At 43.7% G+C, this 23,325-nt stretch overlaps 3 protein-coding genes across 6 annotated transcripts in view; 2 read left to right on the top strand and 1 right to left on the bottom strand.

Annotated features, from left to right (window-relative positions):
• Positions 1–307: 307 nt before the first annotated feature.
• Positions 308–14,821, top strand: xkrx (XK related X-linked). Its single transcript, XM_020452611.2, has 3 exons — positions 308–1,317; positions 10,423–10,682; positions 10,773–14,821. The coding sequence occupies exons 1-3, from the start codon at positions 968–970 to the stop codon at positions 11,621–11,623; spliced, it is 1,461 nt and encodes a 486-aa protein (XP_020308200.1). The 5' UTR covers positions 308–967; the 3' UTR covers positions 11,624–14,821.
• Positions 14,679–22,037, top strand: nox1 (NADPH oxidase 1). Its single transcript, XM_020452607.2, has 13 exons — positions 14,679–14,887; positions 16,217–16,312; positions 16,551–16,661; positions 16,905–16,989; positions 17,900–18,045; positions 18,271–18,452; positions 18,852–18,978; positions 19,084–19,176; positions 19,288–19,529; positions 19,766–19,928; positions 20,135–20,281; positions 20,391–20,515; positions 20,844–22,037. Exons 1-13 carry the CDS (start codon positions 14,702–14,704, stop codon positions 20,968–20,970), a joined length of 1,830 nt encoding a protein of 609 aa, XP_020308196.1. The 5' UTR covers positions 14,679–14,701; the 3' UTR covers positions 20,971–22,037.
• Positions 21,563–23,325, bottom strand: part of cstf2 (cleavage stimulation factor, 3' pre-RNA, subunit 2) — a 30,605-nt gene continuing 28,842 nt past the window's right edge. For 3 of the 4 annotated variants that reach the window (XM_031798058.1, XM_031798059.1, XM_031798060.1), the window contains one exon: positions 22,030–22,379. In XM_031798058.1, coding sequence (XP_031653918.1) covers positions 22,257–22,379 — 123 coding nt within the window. In that variant the 3' untranslated portion in view covers positions 22,030–22,256. Of the gene's footprint in view, positions 22,380–23,325 lie in introns of all 4 variants that reach the window. The other variant, XM_020452609.2, reaches the window with a different exon arrangement.

Genomic DNA, 23,325 nt, shown 5'->3' with positions numbered 1-23,325 from the left:
AATCCATAGGTAAGATTGTACAGTGAAATATCACTTTGACCCCAAAGCAATTCTGAATTCTAACACATCCACAGTGCAATTTCAACGGACCTTTTTTTGTTGTTGGTTAAATTAACTAATTATTGTATTTTGTTGAATTTATATAACAACGTTGGACCATTATCTAGTCCAAATCTGTCATAATTCCACTATTTTTATCCGTTTGCACCACTTTCAATTGTGAACTCTTATTTTGAAGGCAGATTCGACTAGCGTTGCTAATCGTTATTGTTGCTAGCTTCGCATATGTGTGAAGTTAGCAGCAATAGCATGTTCAGACACACCTGCTTTCTTGTTCAGTGGAGGAGCTAACAAAACATTCACTTTTGCATTTCCTCAAGTTTTCAATGGGACTCAGCGAATAAATTGCTTCAGTTTTGATTATGGTTCAACAGTCGACTTTGCTTTGCAACAAGTAAATGTGGGTATTGAGCCCATCATTTGCAGGCAGACATCAGCGGCATGACTTTTGCATTGCGCTGGAAAATGTATTTGCCGATCTTTAAGATTGTGGGAGTATGACTCGTATTTGCACGTATGAAACAACCACTGGATTCGATTTGGAAGACTACCCTAGAGATACTATATGGGTGGTGGTTTATTTTGTATTTTTTGTATTGTTGCCACGGGTGGCAATGCCACGTAATATAGGCTATTGATACACAAAGGAGTTATTCTTGATGTGCGTGGAAAGTGGGCGAAAGGACAGGACCTACCGCAGCAAACATTAAAACGTTAAAGACGTTGTTTAACAAACTTGATACATTCATGAATGATAACAAACTGAAGTGCTTTGTTTGAAGAAGTCGATACATTGTTGCTGGATAAGGATACATACAATCTGACACTTGGAAACTACACTTTTCTTTGAACCGTTCGTCAGCCCTATAGGTCTCCATTGTGTGACGTTGTTTTTAGTCATTGAGCCATGGAAGAAGAGGGCGAGCCAGTCGTAAACATCTCGGACGTCGAGCAATTCCACCAGGAATCCCCCTCTGAAAACGGAGTCATGTTGGTTGTAAACCACAGTAACATTCAACCCCCTTTCAGCGTGGTGTTGGCCACTTTGTTGTATTGCGCTGAGTTTGTCTGCGCGGCTGTGCTTTGCAACATGTACCACAAGAGCGATGACGACACCTGGATGGGGTTGACCATCACCTTCATGTTGGTGCCCGCTGTATTGACTCAATTGGCGCTGACATTCATTCATAGAGACTTGGGAAGAGACCGCCCCCTGGTCCTCTTCTTGCATCTACTTCTCCTGGGCCCACTCATTAGGTAGGTATGGTGCCGAGTCATCACAGTGCTGAGTAGTAGAATAATGTATTGAGTGTTGCACTGCCTTTACCCAAGGCCCAGGCTTTCCTGGTACAGGGAATAGTGATCTCACCTCTGGCCCCCAATCAGCTGTTCTCTCTCCCTACATTGGTGGGATCATTCTGGTGCTCTCTCGCGTAGGATGCTGGGGAAGCGTACCAGTTGACAGGTGGAACTGTGAGCGAGGAGGCTTTTCGAAGGAGAGGGTAAAATGGCGTATATAGGACTGTTCTACTGCCTCACAGGGACTAGAGCACTTGACTGCACCACAGGTTCATATACTTTAGTCCCCAGTGAACTCTCTTTCCCGCAACAGCGCTGCAGGCCTACTAAGAAATGCCTCTGTGGAGAGTAAAATGCTCTACAAGGTCAATTCAGGGCAGTATTTTCCCGTCTATTCAAACCTGTTTGACCAGATGTGAAGTGGGTCACGGTTAAGATAGACCCTCTCATTTACACCTCTGTCAGACATGTGACTCACGCAGCCTACTGTAGATACAACTGCTAATTTGTCAACCCACTTCTAAATGGGTTTGAACTGCCACTGCCAGAGGTGTATTTATTACGCAGATTCTGTTGCCAAACGGCACAAAGCAGGAAAGGCCCTACCTGAATTTGTCCAATAGAAACTCAAGTTTTGCTCTGTTTGGTCCATAAACAGTTTCCGTAATGAGTATACCCCAGGCACATGTGACAATTCACAATGAGATCAACCTCATTTTTGAGGTTATTGGTATTCCGAAATTAATCTTAGTTTAGATCAGACACATTTTTTCATTCGTTTCACATACAGCTGAAGTCGGAAGTTTACATACACCGTAGCCAAATACATTTAAACTCTTAAACTCAGTTTTTCACAATTCCTGACATTTAATCCTAGTAAAGATTCCCTGTCTTAGGTCAGTTAGGATCACCACGTTATTTTAAGAATGTGAAATGTCAGAATAATAGTAGTGATTTACTTCAGCTTTTATTTCTTTCATCACATTTCCAGTGGGTCAGAAGTTTACATACACTCAATCAGTATTTGGTAGCATTGCCTTTAAATTGTTTAACTTTGGTCAAATGTTTCTGGTAGCCTTCCACAAGCTTCCCATAATAAGTTGCCTGAATTTTGGCCCATTCCTCCTGACAGAGCTGGTGTAACTGAGTCAGGTTTGTAGGCCTCCTTTGCTGACACGCTTTTTGACGTCAGGGCTTTGTGATGGCTACTCCAATACCTTGACTTTGTTTTCCTTAAGCCATTTTGCCACAACTTTGTAAGTATGCTTTGGGTCATTGTCCATTTGGAAGACCCATTTGCTACCGAGCTTTAACTTCCTGACTGATGTCTTGAGATGTTGCTTCAATATGTCCACATAATTTTCTTTCCTCATGGTGCCATCTATTTTGTGAAGTGCACCAGTCCCTCCTGCAGCAAAGCACCCCCACAACATGATGCTGCCACCCCGTGCTTCACGGTTGGGATGGTGTTCTTCGGCTTGCAAGCCTCCCCCTTTTTCCTCCAAACATAACAGTTCTATTTTTGTTTCATCAGACCAGAGGACATTTCTCCAAAAAGTACGATCTTTGTCCCCATGTGCAGTTGCAAACCTTAGTCTGGCTTTTTTATGGTAGTTTTGGAGCAGTGGCTTCTTCCTTGCTGAGCGGCCTTTCAGGTTATGTCAATATAGGACTAGTTTTACTGTGGATATAGATACTTTTGTACCAGTTTCCTCGAGTATGTTTACAAGGTCCTTTGCTGTTGTTCTGCGATTGATTTGCACTTTTCGCACCAAAGTACGTTCAACTCTAGGAGACAGAACGCGTCTCCTTCCTGATATGACGGTTGCGTAGTCCCATTGTGTTTATACTTGCGTACTATTGTTTGTACTGATGAACGTGGTACCTTCAGGCGTTTGGAAATTACTCCCAAGGATGAACCAGACTTGTGGAGGTCTACAATTTTTTTCTCTGAGGTCTTGGCTGATTTCTTTTGATTTTCCCATGATGTCAAGCAAAGAGGCACTGAGTTTGAAGGTAGGCCTTGAAATACATCCACTGGTACACCTCCAGTTGACTCAAATGGTGTCAATTAGCCTATTAGACGCTTCTAAAGCCATGACATAATTTTCTGGAATTTTCCAAGCTGTTTAAAGGCACAGTCAACTTAGTGTATGTAAACTTCTGACCCACATGAATTTATACAGTGAATTATGAGTGAAATAATCTCTGTAAACAATTGTTATAATAATCTCTGTAAACAAAAATGACTTGTCATGCACAAAGTAGATTTCCTAACCGACTTGCCAAAACTATTGTGTGTTAACAATACATTTGTGGAGTGGTTGAAAACCAGTTTTAATGACTCCAACCTAAGTGTATGTAAACTTCCGACTTCAACTGTATCTAATTGGCTGAAATGACACCAATCATAGCTCTCATTTTGTTTTGGTGTGGAATGCACACACTTTGAAGGCTCTAATACTGACATTTCTGTAAAGCACTCTACCCCATGACAGTTAAGGTTTCTCTTTGTGTCTAGACCTGTTTGAACAAACCGTCATTTGTCACTGGTGAATTAAGGTTAAGGTGGAGTCTGGTTGCTGTTTCAAAACTGAGCATATCTGAGTGATACTGTTGGTTAACTTTGGTGTGTCAACAGAACCTTGGATTTTACAATTTGATCACTGTCGGCCTAGTAGATAGCTGCGGGTGTGGCCCATAACACTGTACAAAGTAGGCCTTCAGCATGTTGACTTTACCTTTGCATTGCTTACCATTCAAAGACCCAGAAAAGCAGAATAACAGTGTTTCATATTTCATTTGAGGTGTTCTGCATTCAATCTTTTCAATTCCGCAACAAGGACTGCCTTGAATCTGCGAGGTGAATGTGCTCCGTTAGAAGCAAAGCGTGATTATCAGCTATGTGTGTCAAGTATTCAAATATCTAGAAGAGCCTAGGACTGGAATGTGGAAGCAGTGCCCTGTGTCGTCATATCACTTGAGATTTCTCTAAATGTTATATATTGTAAGATAATAGATGGTTCTATTCTAATAAACACCTTATATCTACATACAGTGCCTTTTTGGAAAGAATTCAGACCCCATTATTTTTTCCACATTTTGTTATCTAATTTTATTTGTCACATACACATGGGTAGCAGATGTTAATGCAAGTGTAGCGAAATGCTTGGGCTTCTAGTTCCAACGGTGCAGTAATATCTAACAAGTAATCTAACAAGTAATCTAACAATTCCCCAACAACTCCTAATACACACATCTAAAGGAGTGAATGAGAATATGTAAGTATATGGATGAGCGATGGCTGAGCGCCATAGACAAGGTGCAGTAGATGGTATAAAATACAGTATATACTTGTGACTTGAGTAATGTAAGATATGTAAACCTTACTTAGAGTGGCATTGTATAAAGTGACTGGTGATCCATTTTATTAAAGTGGCCAGTGATTGGGTCTCAATGTAGGCAGCAGCCTCTGAGTTAGTGATTGCTGTTTAGCAGTCTGATGGCCTTGAGATAGAAGCTGTTTTTCAGTCTCTCGGTCAGCTTTGGTGCACCTGTACTGACCTCGCCTTCAGGATGATAGCGGTGTGAACAGGCAGTGGCTCGGGTAGTTATTGTCCTTGATGATCTTTTTGGCCTTCCTGTGACATCGGGTGCTGTAGGTGTCATGGAGAGCAGGTAGTTTACCCCTGGTGATGCGTTGTGCAGACCGCACCACCCTCTGGAGAGCCTTGCGGTTGAGGGAAGTGCAGTTGCTGCGATACAGCCCTACAGGATTCTCTCGATTGTGCATCTGTAAAAGTTTGTCAGGGTTTTGAGTGACAAGCCAAATTTCTTCAGCCTCCTGAGGTTGAAGAGGCGCTGTTGTGCCTTCTTCACCACACTGTCTGTGTGGGTGTACCATTTCAGTTTGTCTGTGATGTGTACATCAAGGAACTTAACTTTCCACCTTCTCCACTGCTGTCCCTTCGATGTGGATAGGGGGGTGCACCCTCTGTTGTTTCCTGAAGTCCACAATCATCTCCTTTGTTTTGTTGACGTTGAGTGAGAGGTTGTTTTCCTGACACCACACCTCCCTGTAGGCTGTCTCGTCGTTGTTGGTAATCAAAGCCACTACTGTTGTTTCGTCTGCAAACTTGATGATTGAGTTGGAGGCATGCATTGCCACACTTTCGTGGGTGAACAGGGAGTACAGGAGGGGGCTAAGCACGCACCCTTTTGGGGCCCCAGTGTTGAGGGTCAGCGAAGTGGATATGTTGTTTCCTCCCTTCACCACCTGGGGGCGGCCAATCAAAGTCCAGGACCCAATTGCACAGGGTGGGTTTGAGACCCAGGGCCTGCAGCTTGATGAGGAGCTTGGATGGTACTATGGTGTTAAATGCTGAGCTGTAGTTAAAGCCTTATTCTAAAATGGATTAAATAAAAATTTAAAATGTCCTTAGCAATCTACACACAATACCCCATAATGACAAAGTGAAAACAGGTTTTTAAAACCTGTTTTTGCTTTGTCATAGGGTATTGTGTGTAAATTGAATGGGGGGGGACTATTTAATCCATTTCACTACAGACACCCTGGTTCAAATCCACGCTGTATCACAACCGGCAGTGATTGGGAGTCCCATAGGGCGGCGAACAATTGTCCCAGCGTCGTCTGGGTTTGGTCGGTATAGGTTATTGTAAATAAGAATTTGTTCTTAACCGACTTGCACAGTTAAATAAAAAAATACAATAAAATACCCATAAGGACTTAAGGCTGTAATCGCTGCCAAAGGTGCTTCAACAAAGTACTGAGTAAAGGGTCTGAATATTTATGTAAATGTGGTATTTAATTTTTTTTTAAATGAATTTGCAAAATAATGTTTTACTTGTTTTTGCTTTTTCATTATGGGGTATTGTGTGTTGATTTATGAGGGGGAAAAACTATTCAATCAATATCATAAGGCTGTAAAGTAACAAAATGTGGAAAACATCAAGGGGTCTGAATACTTTCCTGTATATGCACGGTATATGTTCAATTCAAAGGGCAGGTTTGGCGTGATCTCTGACTGTACTAGCTCCACCTTTTATGACAAATCAAGTGACTGACTTGCAGGCATTTTCCAAGCCCGCACAAGGCATCACATTGGCACACTGTTTACAGCCATGCTCTCCCACTCCCTCACTGTAGCAGTGCTGATCAGTGAGAATCAGACCTTTTTTTATTTGTTTGTTTTCAGAAGAACTAGATCAAGGTTCGGTTTCAGGGTTATTCTGCTACAGCTACACAGTTCTATAATCATACTCTGGAGGGTGGCTTGTTTGGGGATGTGGTTCCCTCCGTAGAGGAAGCTACATATCATTCCCGTCCTGACATTTTCCTGCCTTAAACCATATTTTGTTTCTAAGTGAACGGTTAACTGTGTCAAAAACAGATGCACTAGATAAACAGCTGTGCGTTAGTTCCAGTTACTCCCACAGGCCACATCTCCGCTCTGGGCTGATCTGCTGTGCACTTCCTGTGGAGCATGGTGGATGATGTCATCATCATCATCATCAGATCATCTGCTGTGTAGGCGCAATTCAATATTGCATGTTGCCTAGCAACTCCACCCAAGGGTTTGAATGTTGTTGACTGCACGGCTTGCTTTACCAAGTAACAGGCAAGGACTCTAGCTCACAGGGTTGTATCCGTCTTGTAACTCACATTCTCACATGTCAATGAATGAACACACAGTAAAGTTTCACAAGCAACGTAGCTTAGAATCTTTCTAAGATAATACTGTATGTTGACAAGATGTCACATGGCCAACTGGGAATCTCTGTATAGTGTCAGGTTGGTTCCCTGCTTGAGTGACCCTTGTCACAGCTTGTCTAAGAGAATATAATTATCCTCCGAGGCAGAGGAGGCTACATACTTAGTCATTACTGTCCCTGTCCCATCATGCAACTCTGAAAGTGTTTACACACAGCGAGGAAAGGTTGGTGTCTTGATGTCCTGTATTCTGAAATGCTAACTTAGTGCAAACACTCAAAGAAATTGAATTTGTCCGAAGGTCAAAATTGATCTTTTTTTTTGGGCACCAATGTCTCTTGTGGGTGTTATGTCAAAGCACTGTTAAGGATAACAGGGTGAGAAATCACTACTGGACCTTAAGGAGCATGTTGAAAGTATTTCTTGATGATGAAACCGCCCTTGTGACATTTTCTATGACAACAAAAGCTGTAGTTGCTTGAACTGCAGCCCATTCCCTAAAGCAGGGTTTCTCAAATCCTGCCCACAACTGGCAGCACCCAAGTGATCATAAATTCGGAGCACAGGTGCAGCTGACCCGTTCGTAATGCTCGTGGTCAATTTGGTTTGACATTTGATATCCCTATGGGGCTAGTTGAGGACCATCATTAAATAACATGGGACAATATATGAAAATGGCAATAGCTCCAAATTTGAGTGACAAACCTCAAACCAACTATAAATTGTAGAAATGAATATACAAATATTGAAAGTGTTAAAATACACTATTTACAAAAGTATGTGGACAGACAACCCCTTCAAATTAGTGAATTTGGCTATTTCAGTGACACATGTTGCTGACAGGTGTATAAAATTGAGCACACAGCCATGCAATCTCCATAGACAAACCTTGACAGTAGAATGGCCTTACTGAAGAGCTCTGACTTTCAACGTGGTACTGTCAAGTCAGTTTGTTTCTGCACTGCTAGAGCTGCCCTTGTAACTGTAAGTGCTGTTATAGTTAAGTGGAAACGTCTAGGAGCAACAACGGCTCAGCCGCAAAGTGGTAGGACACAAGCTCACAGAACGGAACCGCCGAGTGCTGAAGCGCGTTGCGTGTAAAAAATAGTCTCTCCTCGGTTGCAACACTCATTACCGAGTTCCAAACTGCCTCTGGAACAATGCGCAATGCAGAGTGTCGGCTGGAGTGGTGTGAAGCTCGCCACCATTGTACTCTGGAGCAGTGGAAATGCGTTGGAGTGATGAATCACACTTCACCATCTGGCAGTCCGATGGACGAATCTGGGTTTGGCGGATGCCAGGAGAACGCTACCTGCCTGAATGCATAGTGCCAACTGTAAAGTTTGGTGGAGGAGAAATAATGGTCTGGGGCTGTTTTTCATGGTTTGGGCTAGACCCCTTAGTTCCAGTGAATGGAAATCTTAACGCTACAGCATACAATTACATTCTAGATGATTCTGTGCTTCCAACTTTGTGGCAACAGTTTGGGGAAGGCCCTTTGCTGTTTCAGCATGACAATGCCCCCGTCCATACAGAAATGGTTTATCAATTCTGCGAGCCAGACCTAATCGCCCAACATCAGTGCCCGACCTCACTAATGCTCTTGTGGCTGAATGGAAGCAAGTCCCCGCAGCAATGTTCCAACCTCTAGTGGAAAGCCTTCTCAGAAGAGTGGAGGCTGTTATAGCAGCAAAGGGGGGACCAACTCCATATTGATGGCCATGATTTTGGCATGAGATGTTTGAGCACATGTCCACATACTTTTGGACGTGTACTGTATGTGCTTCATGAAAATATTGTCCCATTTACATTGTGTAACATATTGAAATGGGCTATCCAATGTCAAACCACACCAGCCAGCTGAAGCTAGTTGGCTAGCACTATCTAGCCTAGGCGACTTCAAGACACACAACTTGAAAACAGTGTAACCGGGTCATCTAGAAGGGTGAGTGACTAGCTGTGAACTGTTTTGACAGTGTGAATGTACAAACACTTGCCACTTGCGAACACACACGAGACACCCACATTACCCCCCCCCCAAGACAACTAATTTAATTCAGTCATGGCCACTGCATTTCTTAATAACCAAGCTGAAAAACAAGACCAAACCAGGAAGTTCAGCCCCCCCCCCCTTTTTAAGTTCCTTATTGCATGTGTTTTACTTTGCTCTTTTTACAAGAACTTGTACTGTAAGCTGAGAGCAAAGTGATTTTTATGGCCTGGGAGTGATTACCTGGCAGTAGGCACTTTGCTTCAGCCAATGGTACCATTAGATGCTGCTGAGGATATCGGGCATATTGATTCTGCCAGCCAACCTTTTTCTCAGCTGTGCTTTTTCCTGTAAGTGTAATGCATTTAGTCTCTTAGTCATTTTTTTTCAGTGCTGGCTGGCTAGACTGACTCAGCACTCATTCTCAGCTGCATTATGATTCCAAATTTCCCTGGAAGTAAATCAGTCTTGTGCCTGCTACTTCTCTCCATCTGTAGACCTTAGTTTCACGATTGTGCAATCAGACAAGATGGCCTTGACTCTTATGCATGGGCTACCAGTATTGTAGTATCATTCGAGCGATGAGGCAGCTTGTGGATGGCACAGAGTGCCTTCCCTACCCCTCCTTTAAAGGTCTCTCAGTTCAGCGAGAGTTGAAGTCAAAGACTAGAGGCGGCATGTTTTGGTTATGCACCGCAAGGTCACAGCCAACGTGATTCCACCAGCACCACAACAGCTGAAAAAACACAGTGGCTGAAAATGGCTGACGGACTGTATGCCAGAGGGCTCTCGTAGCAGCACAAAGCTGAGCTGCCAGGAAGTGAATCCTAGTAGTAGCCAGCCTGTCTGTGTGTTCTCTCCCCTAAAGCCCATGTCCAAAGTAGGAGCTGTTTTGGTCTGAAAGACAACATTCCAGCAACGTGGTGTGTGATTTAGTAGTTGAGTGTGGATACATTGGATGTTATTAAGTGTCTTGTGTACAGCTAACCCCTGCACTAGTACTATTCAACATAAACAGACGTAAAGGAGAGCTACACCACATGTTTATCAGTGAACAGTGAAAGCATTTACCTCTGGGAAGGGAACACACCCTTCTTAGGTTTCGGTGCTATAGGCTTAGGTTTCAGTCATGCTGTCACATAGACTGCCCTCTGGTGGAGTCATATATAAATGTCACATTTCAGTCTCAAATTTAAATGTGAAGCAAAATATGATATTTATTGAATGATAATACAAACCCTTGACTGAAAATAAACAAGACAATGTTTTTTTGTTAGCCCGTGTTGCCCTTTGGTGGTTATGTGAAATTGCTCAATTTTCAATGGCCCTCTTCTGTCCTCAGGTGTTTCGAGGCTCTGATGGTTTATTTTAAGGCAGGCAAAAAGGAGGAGCCGTACGTGACCATCTCCAGGAAGATCAAGCTGAAGAAAGACCAGGGCACGCCCATGGAGTGGGAGATTGGCCACTCAGAGCGCAAGCTGGCCACCCACCGGAACGCCTTCAAACGCACCGCCGTCATCCAGGCCTTCCTTGGCTCCACCCCTCAGCTCACCCTGCAGCTGTACGCCACCATCCAGGAGAAGTACTTACTCCCCGTCAGAAGTAAGAGTTCTCTTGATGGCATTAATGGTGAATGCTGTATGTCTTGTTTTGGAGGGTCTAACGAGTGCTTTGTCTCTGTGTTCATCCCAGTGACTCTGATGATTATCTGCCTCATCTCCGTCACCTACGGGGCCCTGGTGTGCAGCGTGCTGGCCATCAACATCCGCTACGATGACTACAAGGTGCGGCTGCGCCCGGCCGCCTACCTCTGCATGATCCTGTGGCGGGTCCTGGAGATCGCCACGCGCGTCACCTCCCTGGTACTGTTCAGCACGGCGCTCACCTACTGGGTGATCCCCGTTGGCCTAGGCAACCTTCTTTTCTTCTTCCTGCTGCCCTGGGTCGAATTCTGGGCACGACGTGCCTCGCTGCCCGAAAACGTAGAGAAGAACTTCAGCAAGGTGGGCACCACAGTGGTACTGTCGCTGGTTACCTTCCTGTACGCCTGCATCAACATCTTCTGCTGGTCGGCCGTGCAGCTGGACCTGGGCCACCGCGACCTTATCGAGAAGAAGCAGCGCTGGGGCCGCCTGGCCGCCTACTACGGCGGACGCTTCCTGGAGAACGGCGCGCTCATCACCCTCTGGTACTTCCACAAGTCGGATTTCTACGAGTACGTGTGTGCCCCGTTGTTGGTGGCTCAGCTGCTCATCTGCTACAGCCTGGCCGTGCTCTTCATGCTACTCTTCTACCAGTTCTGCCACCCGTGTCGGCGCCTCTTCAGGCACAACGTGCACGACTGCCTGGCCTGCGTCTGCTGCTGTATCTGCTGCCGCAGGGGTGGGGGGAGAGAGGGGCAGGGGCAACCCAATTCCTATTCCACCACTGCCACCATGGTGCTGGTGCCATTGGAGCCGCCAGAACTGCAGCCCCCCGACCTAACCAGCCAGCTGGTGGAGCGGGAGACAGCCATCATTGAAGACATAATGGAGGCGGCTTGAGAAGGCCCCATGTGGTGATTTGATGATATGGGGTCATTGCGTGGTACAGCTACTGAACTAATGGCTATGTACACTCAGGACTGTTATACTGTGAGTGGTGCAGATGAGACGGACAGAGCTGCTAGTTCTGCACTGCGGTGCACAGAGGACAAGTTGGTCCCAAGTGGTTAGCTAAGCGCATTTGAAATTGGTACCATGATTTTATCGATTTTCCTCATTTTAGAATAACATGTGCATGCAGAGCTTTGGGCTCGAAAAGATCAGCTGTGATATAGACAATGTTGCATCACTGTTGTTGAATGGGCATACTGTACAGGTAGAGAGGCACTGGGCCGCGGGAGACCAAAGAATATACTCTGATAAGATATGCCGCCGTGATGCATAAAGGCAGACTTGAGAATAGCAGCACCAGGGTCAGATACAGGGGGGCCAGGTGTGTGGAAACATGTTGCCTCGGGCCGACTTGCCCTGTTAACTGGGACTTCCCCTGATTACCAGCGGTTTACTAAATGAATAAACCCCAACATGTTGCATTAGGTCTCTTTCATCCACACGTCAAAGCCCATATGTAACATGAAGGAAATGAAAGGTCAGATGAAATCCGAGCTACCTTCCTCAAACCCCACTCCACCCACTGTGTATTTAATGAATGTTTTGTATTATTAGTACCTGGCCTTTTTTTTTTTGCCTTTTGCGCACAGTGTTTAATTAAAAGTCAAGCTCAGTGAGTCATGCCGTGTTCACTTGCTAGTCGGGAACTAGGAAACTCAAATGTCCAACTTGCTAACCGGTTGAACGCGGCACGAATTACAAGTTGGACATTTCAGAGTTTTGTAGTTCCAACTAGCACGTGAACGTGGCAATTAGACATGGATCATTTTAAAGAACAAATGGGTTAAAGAGACAATGGAGATTTGATGTAATCACACACATTGTAATTGAGATGCAATTCACAACTGTTTACGTTCAATGATGCCTTTACCGGTAGTCTGAGTACCAGTCTCTTTACCTAACGTTCCACTCCTTTTCATTGCCAATTGGGATTAGCTAAAGAGACTGGTACCCAGGCTACCTTAATGGTACTGTATGTCTGAAATATTCAAGTCCATTATTAGTCTGCTTTTTAAGTGTATGGTCTGTTCAATGGCATGTTAAGTGCCTTAACTACTACATTATTACTTGAATAAAAAAGTTATTGAATACTAAATTCTGTAATATAAAGAAAACACATTTTAATTTTAATTTTAGCAGTAGTAGCCTGTATGGACTTTCCAAAAACCATATACAGTTCATTCTGAAAATATTCAGACAACATGACTTTTTCCACATTGTTACGTGCCTTAATCTATAATTGATTCAATTGTCCCCCCCCCCCCCCCCCCCATCCATCTGCACACAATAACCCACAATGACAAAGCAAAAACAGGTTTTTAGAAATGTTAGCAAATCCATTAAATAAATCACTGAAATAACATATCCGTAAGTATTCAGACCCTTTTGTTGAAGCACCTTTGGCAGCGATTACAGCCTTGAGTCTTCTTGAGTATGATGCTACAAGCTTGGCACACCTGGGTTTGGGGAGTTTCTCCCATTCTTCTTTGCAGATCCTCTCAAGATCTGTCAGGTTGCATAGGGAGTGTTGCTGCACAGCAATTTTCAGGTCTCTCCAGAGATGTTTGATCGGGTTCAAGTCTGGGCTTTGGCTGGGCCACTGGGAGACTTGTCCCAAAGCCACTCCTGCGTCGTCTTGGCTGTGTACTTGGGGTCATTGTCCTGTTGAAAGGTTAATATTGACCCCAGTATGAGGCCCTGAGTGCTGTACTTTGCTCCGTTCATCTTTGCCTCGATCCTGACTAGTCTCCCAGTCCCTGCCACGGAAAAACATACCCACAACATGATGCTGCCACCACCATGTTTCACCATAGGGTTGGTGCCAGGTTTCCTCCAGATGTGACGCTTGGCATTCAGGCCAAAGAGTTCAATCTTGGTTTCATTAGACCAGAGAATCTTGTTTCTCATGAGAGTCCTTTAGGGGCCTTTTGGAGAACTCCAAGCGGGCTATCGTGCATTTTATTGAGGAGTGGCTTCCGTCTGGCCACTATATCATAAAGGCCTGATTGGTAGATTGCTGCAAAGACAGTTGTCCTTCTGTTAGGTTCTCCCATCTCCAGAGAGGGACTCTGGAGCTCTGTCAGTGTGATCATCGGGTTCTTTGTCACCTCCCTGACCAAGACCCTTCTCCCTTGATTGCTCAGTTTGGCTGGGTGGCCAGCTCTAGGAAGAGTCTTGGTGGTTCCAAACATCTTCCATTTAAGAATGATGGAGGCCACTGTGTTCTTGGGGACCTTCGACGCTGCATAAATGTTTTGGTACCCTTCCCCAGATGTGTGCCTCGACACAATCCTGTCTCGGAGCTCTATGGACAATTCCTTCGACCTCATGTTTTTGCTCTGACTTGCACTGTCAACTGTGAGACCTCATATAGACAGGGTGTGTACCTTTCCAAATCATGTCCAATCAATTGAATTTACCACAGGTAGAATCCAATCAAATTGTAAAAACTTCTCAAGGACGATCAATGGAAACAGGATGCACTGAAGCTCAATTTCGAATATCATAGCAAAGGGTATGAATACTTATGTAAATAAGGTATTTCTGATGTTTTTTTTAATACATTTGCAAAAAATATATAAAAACCTGTTTTCACTTTGTCATTTTGGGGTATTGTGTGTAAATTGATGAGGGGAATAAAATACAATTTTCGAATAACGCTGTAAAGTAACAATGTGGAAAAAGTCAAGGAGTCTGAATACTTTCCGAATGCACTTTAGATCCATAGGAAAGTAACTTGAGATGTTCTATAGGTGCAGGCATGGATAGACATGATCGGGTGGTGGTTTACCCGAATATGGCTCAAAATTGTCTAAAGAAAAAGGCCTCTCCTCAATTCCTCTGCTTGGAGCCCAAGAGCCAACCATAGTCGGTCCCAAAAAAAAGTCTTCCTCATTCCAAAGGCGTGGGAAAGGGGATTCTAACACGCTCTCAACAAAAATAAATGATTACATCCTCCCTGGGGAAATGCAATTTGATGGACTGTATTTCCTTGGCATAACTTTGACTACTGACCTGAAATGGGTGGGGTTCGAACAGGTGCACTGTATAAAAACGACTGGTAACGGCTTAAAGACCAGTAGTGGTGGATGGCAAAAGTCATTCAAAATGGGCAACTGGATCATTAACCATGGACTGACATACTTCATACTGGTAAGAATATGATGTATTACCTTAACCATATTGGATAATGACAGCCAATGGATAGTGACAGACAAAGCGCATTTGAGTGATGCCCCAGATGCGTAATATCTCTCCAAATGCGCAAAATAAGATAACTTGGTTAGCTTTACTGAAACCCCAAAAGGTCGTGTTTATACTTGACACTTGCATGCGACTTCTGCTACCAGAATATGAAGATTGCATTGAAAAGACGGGTCTATTCGCTTCGTGGTCTGATATTGTACAGATCTGGCTGACCACTTCACGAGGTGGTCAAGGATGTGTGCGCATTTCTCCTGAACGCAATCAAGCTACCGAAAGGGCATACATTAGGCGAGCTCATCACCTATCCTCCCGCAAGGCTCCAGAAAACTTGCGTTTTTGGACCGAGAGGCAGCTTTTATTATTAAGTTGGAGGCAAAACGTTCCTAGCGTGTGAATGCACGTGTCTACTGGCCTCATACACGCTAGCTAATATGTTTGGTTTGGCTAGAGTTACGCTAACCCGTTTGAAATCGCTTTAGCGTTGCTTGCTGGCTAGCTACAGAGGTAGTTACTGCCACCAGTTGTTGTTGTGTTGTCGTATTTAGCCTATTCCACTGTTCGTAGAACGCATACTGTCATTTGAAAATAGCGCGGGAATCCGGACACACTGTGGACAGGGTAGACATAATTTAAAATGTAGTGTCCGTGCATGGCTCGTTCGGGAATTCCATGATCACCCTTACAAAAAAAGATTACCGTTTTTAAACTGTAGTCGACTGTGGTATTTCGGACGCAGTAATTGCAGCGGTCTAAAGGCACTGCATCTCAGTGCAAGAGGCGTCACTGTAGTCCCTGGTTCGAATCCAGGCTGCATCACATCCTCCCGTGATTGGGAGTCCCATAGTGCGGCGCACAATTAGCCATCCGGGGTAGGCCGTCATTGTAAATAAGAATTTGTTCTTAACTGACTTCCCTAGATAAATAAAGGTAAAATAAATACATTGCAGAATAACTGAAATGTAACTGCAGTTACTCTGCAAAATTACTGTAGTAAAAAAAAGTGTTATTTTGGACGCAGTATTTGGAACATACTGCAGTTAGACTGCACTTTTTCTCCAGTTGTACTGCAGTTATACTGCACTCTGACTGCAATCATTTTTTGTAAAGGCAGAACTATGAACAGAATACTAAAGCTGCATGAACTGTCAAGTCTAGACAACGGCAAGATAATGTTATTTTGAGAGGAATGCATGTTATTTTTAAGAGTAATAAATAGAAGACTACAATATTCCCAATCCTGCTGTTTTGGTCATCTTTTCCTGGCTGGATTTACAGGTGGTCTGGATGGCCATCAACATATTCATTTTCGTCTGGTTCTACTTCTTGTACGACTTGGGGGATCGGTTTTTCTACACGCGACACCTTTTAGGGGTGAGTCTTACCATAATATTTAGGCCTTGGGTAGTATAAACATAGTATACCGTAAATGCTCAATTAATAATGCATTCCTATGATTTAAATAGGACAAGTATGAAGTATCCGACTTTGTCTGTTGAATTTGTTTCTATTTAGTAGTTTACACCATTCCTTATGATAGGACAGATGTCACAGAGGGTATGTATAGGATAACACACTGCAGAGGTTGACATGGGTGTCCTTGGGCTTTCAGTCTGCATTGGCCTGGGCCAGAGCCCCTGCAGCCGTCCTCAACTTCAACTGCCTGCTGATTCTGCTGCCTGTGTGTCGGAACCTGCTGTCTCTTGTCCGCGGCTCCTTCGTGGTAAAACTAATCCTCAGGGTTTAGCCAAGGGGTCATGCAATTATTGTCTAATTTGTCATCACAGCATCTTGTAGCAAACATTCCTCAGTACATTACTGTATACTTATATTGTCTGATAACTATAACGGAACGGACTTGTATGGATGAAGTGCTTTGCCAATATATTAAAGGTTCATGGCTTTTAATTGACTTTCATTGTCATCCTCCTAATTTGTCTTGAACTTCCTTGTGTTGCTGTTTCAGTGCTGTGGGCGAACTATGAGGAAACAGCTGGACAAAAATATCAGTTTCCACAAGCTGGTGGCCTACATGATTGGCCTGATGACAGGTATGCGACGCTTGCTTCCTGGTCAGATAACCAGCGGATAACCCGAACCTGAAGCCTTTACTTTCTCATGCACTGATAAGTAATCTACTCGTAAACAAAGTTCGATTTTAGGTGACAATGGTGATGAAACGTTTAAGATTTATTTGAAATTGTTACCCGTGTTATTTGGTCAACACAAAATATGACACTTTCTTATTGTGGCAATGGCACAATTAAGGTCAAGGGGTGAAAAAGACCAGGAGACTGAAGCTGGAAATGGACTTACTAGGGTTGTTGGATGGGGAGGTCCTGACCTCGGAGAGACTAAAGGCCTTACAAAGTATTTCTCAACAAGAACCGAGTAAACAGATCTGTCACATTCGATAGAACATTTGAACATTCATCCAGTATCTTTTGATATCGCCTGATGGAGTATTCAGGCTATGTTGAAGATGTCATTGAAAACCTCAGCTTCGGTTTAAATACCAGCACATGGTTCAACATAGATTGAAATGCTCGAGGAATGGAGAACGACATTCAGACACGGCTTCTTTCATGTTGTTATCCCTGTGCCGTTATCCCTGTGCCATTATCCCTGTGCCATACCAGTACATGGTTCAAAGTAGATTAAACAATTTCAACATAGATCGTGCCATTATCTTTGTGCCAATTTCTACACTTTTCTATTCTTAAATAATAGTGTTTCTATAGAATGGAGTAGTGGTATCCAATCAAGGCGGTGTCTCCGATCCAAAGTTCAACTCATTTACCTGCGCTGCCCTGACTGGATGTCAAATTTGGGGGTGGTTTATTCAGATCCCCATTAGATTTTGCCAAAGCAGCAGCTATTCTTCCTGGGGTGGAATGATCCTGTCTATTCCTAATGCTAATTTAAACGTTAAACTGTCTATTTCCTCTTGTTTTGTGGCAGCGGTTCACATCATTGCCCATTTGCTGAACGTGGAGCGGTACTACAACAGCTGGCATGGAGAGTATGATGCCCTCAGCATGGCCCTGTCCAGACTTAACGACTCGGGCAACACCACCTACCTGAACCCAATCCGCTCTACAACCACTGTACGGCTTGCAAGCCATTGGAGTTTTAATCACTTGTTCAGTACTGTATTATAATTCTTTGTATGTTATTGTAATTAGGGCACCAAGTTTTTCCTAGTCAGGTCTGGTATACCAAACAAACTCCTGGCACAAGTCCTTGTAGAAGTTTTATATAGGCCTAGAGGTCATGTGAATGACTAGAGGCCTAGAGGTCATGTGCATTCTGATTGGCTCCTTCTGCCTCAGACTCCGAACCTCCTGGTGTTCACCACCATCGCTGGGATCACGGGCGTAATCATCACGCTGGCACTCATCCTTATGATCACCTCATCCATGGAGGTCATCAGGCGCAGCTACTTCGAGGTATTCTGGTTCACACACCACCTCTTCATTGTCTTCTTTGCTGGGCTGGTCATCCATGGAGCCGGGTAAGGCACTCTCTTTTAAAGCTACAATATCTGACCAAATTCACATAGAAATGGCAGTTAGAAATCTCATTCTCATTGAAAGCAAAGCTAAGAAGCAGTAGATCTGTTCTAATATGCACTATTTCTATGTTTCCTGTTTTTGGTTTAGTACACCAGCTTCAAACAGCTGACAATACAATGTTTTTTGTTATGGAAAAGGTATTTCACAGAGGTTTAGATGGTGCAATGATTCTCTACACTATACTTGCTAGTTTTGTCACATAAACAGAAATTATGCGAACTACTGTATTAGAATTTTTGCAACCAGGAAATGGTGGAGTGATTTCTGCATAGTGCACCTTTAAGAGTAAAGGTTTGTTTTGGATTAGAAGTCAATGGTTATGTCCATTGTCCCTACAGACGCATAGTTCGAAGTCAAACAAACGCCAATCCACCATATAATATCACCTTCTGTAAAGATCATATAGAAGACTGGGGGAGGAAAAAGATGTGTCCCGTCCCTCAGTTTGCAGGGGGGTTCCCACAGGTAAGAGGTTCCTCAATGACACGTAATAATATCACCTACAATCAAAAATAACTTAAAGAGAATCGTCTTAGATACAGTATGTCCTGTGTTCCCATGTCCTTATAGACCTGGATGTGGGTGATCGGTCCCATGGTCCTCTATGTGTGTGAGCGCTTGCTGCGCTTCATCCGCTACATTCAGGCTGTCAAATACAGAAAGGTAAGTGTGCACTGCAGCAACTACTAACTATTCTGTGTAATTGACAATAATTGTATTTTCCTTTCCATGACCAGATAATCAATATCTGTTTCTCTAACGCTCCCCTCTTAGATAGTGATTCGGCCGTCCAAAGTACTGGAACTGCAGCTGGTGAAGAATGGTTTCAAAATGGACGTGGGCCAGTACGTCTTCCTCAACTGCCCAGCCATCTCCCAGCTGGAGTGGCACCCCTTCACCATGACCTCTGCCCCCGAGGAGGACTTCTTCAGCGTGCACATTCGCTCTGTAGGTGACTGGACCCAGAAACTCATCAGCATCGTGGAGCAGCTCCCTGAGGGGGCTCAGGGACCGAAGTAAGTTTTCTTTATAGAAAAGCAGACAATGGCTTATAATGTAGCAGCAAGCTCCTCATCTTTGTTGATGGGGAGGATAAGGGGCATCAATGCATGATTTCTGTGAAAGTTCCAAGTTACATGCACAGATTAAGTTGGAAACCATTCCTGAATGCATAGGAATTAGGTTTAGCTGGTCAAATCTTTCTGCCCTCCTATCCTGTTTGTGATGGCTTGACCTTTGACCTGTCCCTCAGAATGGGTGTGGATGGACCGTTTGGTACGGCCAGTGAGGATGTGTTTGACTACGAAGTCGCCATGCTGGTTGGCGCTGGAATCGGAGTCACCCCCTTCGCCTCCATCCTCAAGTCCATCTGGTACAAATTCAAGGACTCCAACCCCGAGCTACGCACCAGAAAGGTAGGGAACATATTGATACTCTCTGGCTTTCCATTGAAGCTACTAACCAAACACCTTTAGTCCTGCATACCAGTCTAATTCCATGATGCACCTGAATGTCTCTGTGAACATTAGTATTTTTCATGGACTTTTGCCAGCATAGCATGTTATAGCTTCAGTATTGAATTGTTTAAAATCACATCCTCATATTTACTTCCTGGTTGCAGATCTACTTCTATTGGCTGTGCAGGGAGACGCATGCATTCGAGTGGTTTGCAGATCTGTTGCAGGTGCTGGAGAGGGAGATGGAGGAGAGAGGCATGGGAGACTTCCTCACCTACAAACTCTACCTCACTGGATGGGATCCGAGCCATGTATGTGAGGCAGCATACATACACCCACCGACAATCTGAATTACCATATTCCACTGTGAGACATGCAATAGTTGTGGTAGCGTCTGTTCACTATCTTTCTTCCCCATAGGCAACTCATGTGATGGTTCATGCCGATGCGGACACAGATGTGGTCACTGGTCTGAAGCAGAAAACCAACTACGGCAGGCCCAACTGGGATAAGGAGTTTGAACAAGTGTGCCAAGAGAATCCGACGTACGTTAGTTTACACACGTCTTGACATGACAATATTCCCTTATAAATCAGTCCTGGACTGTAGTAAAAGCTGCCATGTGTAACTTTTTGGGGTGACTCTACCAAATTCACAAGTCTAAGAAGCTGTACATCTGTTCTATGGGCGCTATTTCTATGCTTCCCATTCTTATGTGCACAAAATGAGAGAAATAAACTTTTTAGAATTTTAGCGACCAAGAAATGGCAGAGCGATTTCTGTATCTTTAAAAACAGGGGTATTACATATAGCTTGGACTGTACCCTTCATTGACTAAACTACTATATATGTCTCTCTTATCAATGTCTACAGGTCAGTGGTGGGCACGTTCTTGTGTGGCCCTGTGGTCTTAGCTACCGTCTTGTCAAAGAAATGTGTCAAATACACGGACGTCGATCCCCGAAAGACCAAATTCTACTTCAACAAGGAGAACTTCTGAGCAAAACAATGTCTAATCTGCCCCCCAACCAAAGCTGGCTCTTTGGTCATTAAAATGTTTGCAAAGAGTTGTTTTTAAAACTATTCATCTGGGAGCTTCTTGAGTAGTGCAGCGGTACTTCCGGCCGGGATTTCCTTGTTCCATCGCGCTCTAGCGACTCCTTGTGGTGGGCCGGGCGCCTGCAAGCTGACTTCGGTCGCCAGCCCGACAGTGTTTCCTCCTACACATTGTTGCGGCTGACTTCCGGGTTAAGCAAGCAGTGTGTCAGGAAGCAGTGCGACTTGGCAGGGTCATGTTTCAGGGGATGCATGGCTTTCGACTTCGCCTCTGAGTCCGTAGGGGAGTTGCAGCAATGGGACAAGACTATAACCAAATGGATATCAAGAAATTGAGGGGGGGGGGGAATATATTTTTTTACAATAATCTGAACATGACAGATGCTGTAGAATATCAGCCCTTAATACCTTTTTGATTTCTGCTTCCTCCACAGAAAACTGACAAGCCTTGCACATTTAGACAAATGTGTACAAAATGAGAGAAATAAATCTTTTTGTGCATATGAAACATTTCATTTCAACTCAAACATGCAACCAACACTTTAAATATGTTTTATTCAGTGTAGAATAAAGAATCAACAATGGCTCTTCAATCTGAACATGACACTGAGGCCTTTGAGTGTCACGCTTTCAAGGTGTAGCTACAGAGAAGGAAATGATAGCAATGTTTTTACAAAAGCCCTATTGTATATCCATTTCCTTGTAAACGATACAGGTGCACTGAAGTGTTAAATGAGGGCGAGGCATTGCCAGTCAAAGCTACATAATCTGTTCTAGAACAAATGAGTCAACAATCCTATGAAGCATGTATACACATGTACTTTCCTCACATTTACAAAATAATTCCAAGGACTCTTCCACTCAGTGTACCCCCTCAATCTACACAATTGTTTCACTTCATTTGTATGTCCTTTTTATGAGCAAATAGTTTATTTTAATCTACAATGACACTTTAAATCCTCTCCTGTACATACCAACATCCCATCTGAATAAAATACAGTACTGAAATTGTTCTCGTCTTTTATTGATAGACAATATAAAAACCCAGAACATCCGGCAATACTTCTGTTGAAGTGTTGCCATTTGAAGATGAACTGACATTCTTCAAATCACAACCACTTCTTTTAATCTTCCATTAAAAAAAGACAATATAATACAAAACAATCTACAAAATGTTTCAAATTAGGATGTGGTGACGTCGACATTAGAGGACAGGGAGTTGGTTGTTCTTTAGGGTGCCCCGGCGGTCTTCTGGATCTGCTCTTTGAGGATGAGGATGCTCTGCCTCTGCTCTGGGGGCAGCATGGCAATCTGTTCTGGGGTCAGCTGCAGCACCTGCATGATCAAGGCGGCCTGGAAAACAATAGACAAACTGGTGAACCACACTGCTCTCAGATCAGATATTGACAGGCAGGCAATAATGTTAAAACCAAAATACCTCCAAAAGCACAGCTTGGATACAGAAGGAAAGTCAGATCTTTCAAAATAGTTTACACAGAACACGTTCAATTGAATAACTACGTCATGTAGTGTATTCCATTGGTTGTTATTGCATTGAAATAAATGGCTTTTCATTGAGTGCTAATGCATTGGTTATTTTGTTGCCCTGACTCGTTACTCTTCAGGTAGCCAAAGAAAGCACCGAGCCCCAAGTTGTCTCCACAAACTCAAGTGCTTGAGATGTCATCCTCTTCTCACCCCATTCCTCAATAACTTCCTCCCAGACTGCTGACAGGTTAGGACAGACAGAGACCTTTCATTTAAAAGTTGGGTTTAAGCTTCTTGTCATTGAGCACTTTTTTATTTGAATTTTATTTAACCAGGTAGGCCAGTTGAGAACAAGTTCTCAATTACATCTGCGACCTGGCCAAGATATAGCAAAGCAGTTCAACAAAAACAGAGTTACAAACGTTCAGTCAATAACACAATAGAAAAATCTATGTACAGTGTGTGCAAATGTAGAAGAGTAGAGAGGTAATAAATAGGCCATAGAGGCAAAATAATTACAATTTAGCATTAACACTGGAAAGATAGATGTGCAGATGATGTGCAAGTAGAGATACTGGGGTGCAAAAGAGCAAGACGGTAAGTAATAATATGGGGATGAGGTAGTTGGGTGTGCCATTTACAGATTGGCTGTGTACAGGTACAGTGATCGGTAAGTTGCTCTGACAGCTGATGCTTAAAGTTAGAGAGGGAGAGATAAGACTCCAGCTTCAGTGATTTTTGCAATTCATTCCAGTCATTAGCAGCAGAAAACTGGAAGGAAAGGCAGCCAAAGGAAGTGTTGGCTTTGGGG

The sequence above is a fragment of the Oncorhynchus kisutch genome, linkage group LG19 (genome assembly GCF_002021735.2).
Source record: "Oncorhynchus kisutch isolate 150728-3 linkage group LG19, Okis_V2, whole genome shotgun sequence".
NCBI classification, from domain to species: domain Eukaryota; kingdom Metazoa; phylum Chordata; class Actinopteri; order Salmoniformes; family Salmonidae; genus Oncorhynchus; species Oncorhynchus kisutch.
The sequence above is the reverse complement of the archived record's forward strand: the minus strand, read 5'-3'. Positions and strand labels throughout refer to the sequence as shown.

What these genes read in the sequence shown, in the direction of transcription:
- nox1 (XM_020452607.2), top strand. Translation starts at nt 14,702, where the DNA reads ATGCAATTTGATGGACTGTATTTCCTTGGCATAACTTTGACTACTGAC. An exon ending in CTGGTCATCCATGGAGCCGG is followed by an intron (nt 18,453 to 18,851) that starts GTAAGGCACTCT and finishes TTGTCCCTACAG; the next exon opens with ACGCATAGTTCGAAGTCAAA. An exon ending in GTGTGCCAAGAGAATCCGAC is followed by an intron (nt 20,516 to 20,843) that starts GTACGTTAGTTT and finishes CAATGTCTACAG; the next exon opens with GTCAGTGGTGGGCACGTTCT.
- xkrx (XM_020452611.2), top strand. Translation starts at nt 968, where the DNA reads ATGGAAGAAGAGGGCGAGCCAGTCGTAAACATCTCGGACGTCGAGCAA. An exon ending in CTCCTGGGCCCACTCATTAG is followed by an intron (nt 1,318 to 10,422) that starts GTAGGTATGGTG and finishes TTCTGTCCTCAG; the next exon opens with GTGTTTCGAGGCTCTGATGG. An exon ending in GTACTTACTCCCCGTCAGAA is followed by an intron (nt 10,683 to 10,772) that starts GTAAGAGTTCTC and finishes TGTTCATCCCAG; the next exon opens with TGACTCTGATGATTATCTGC.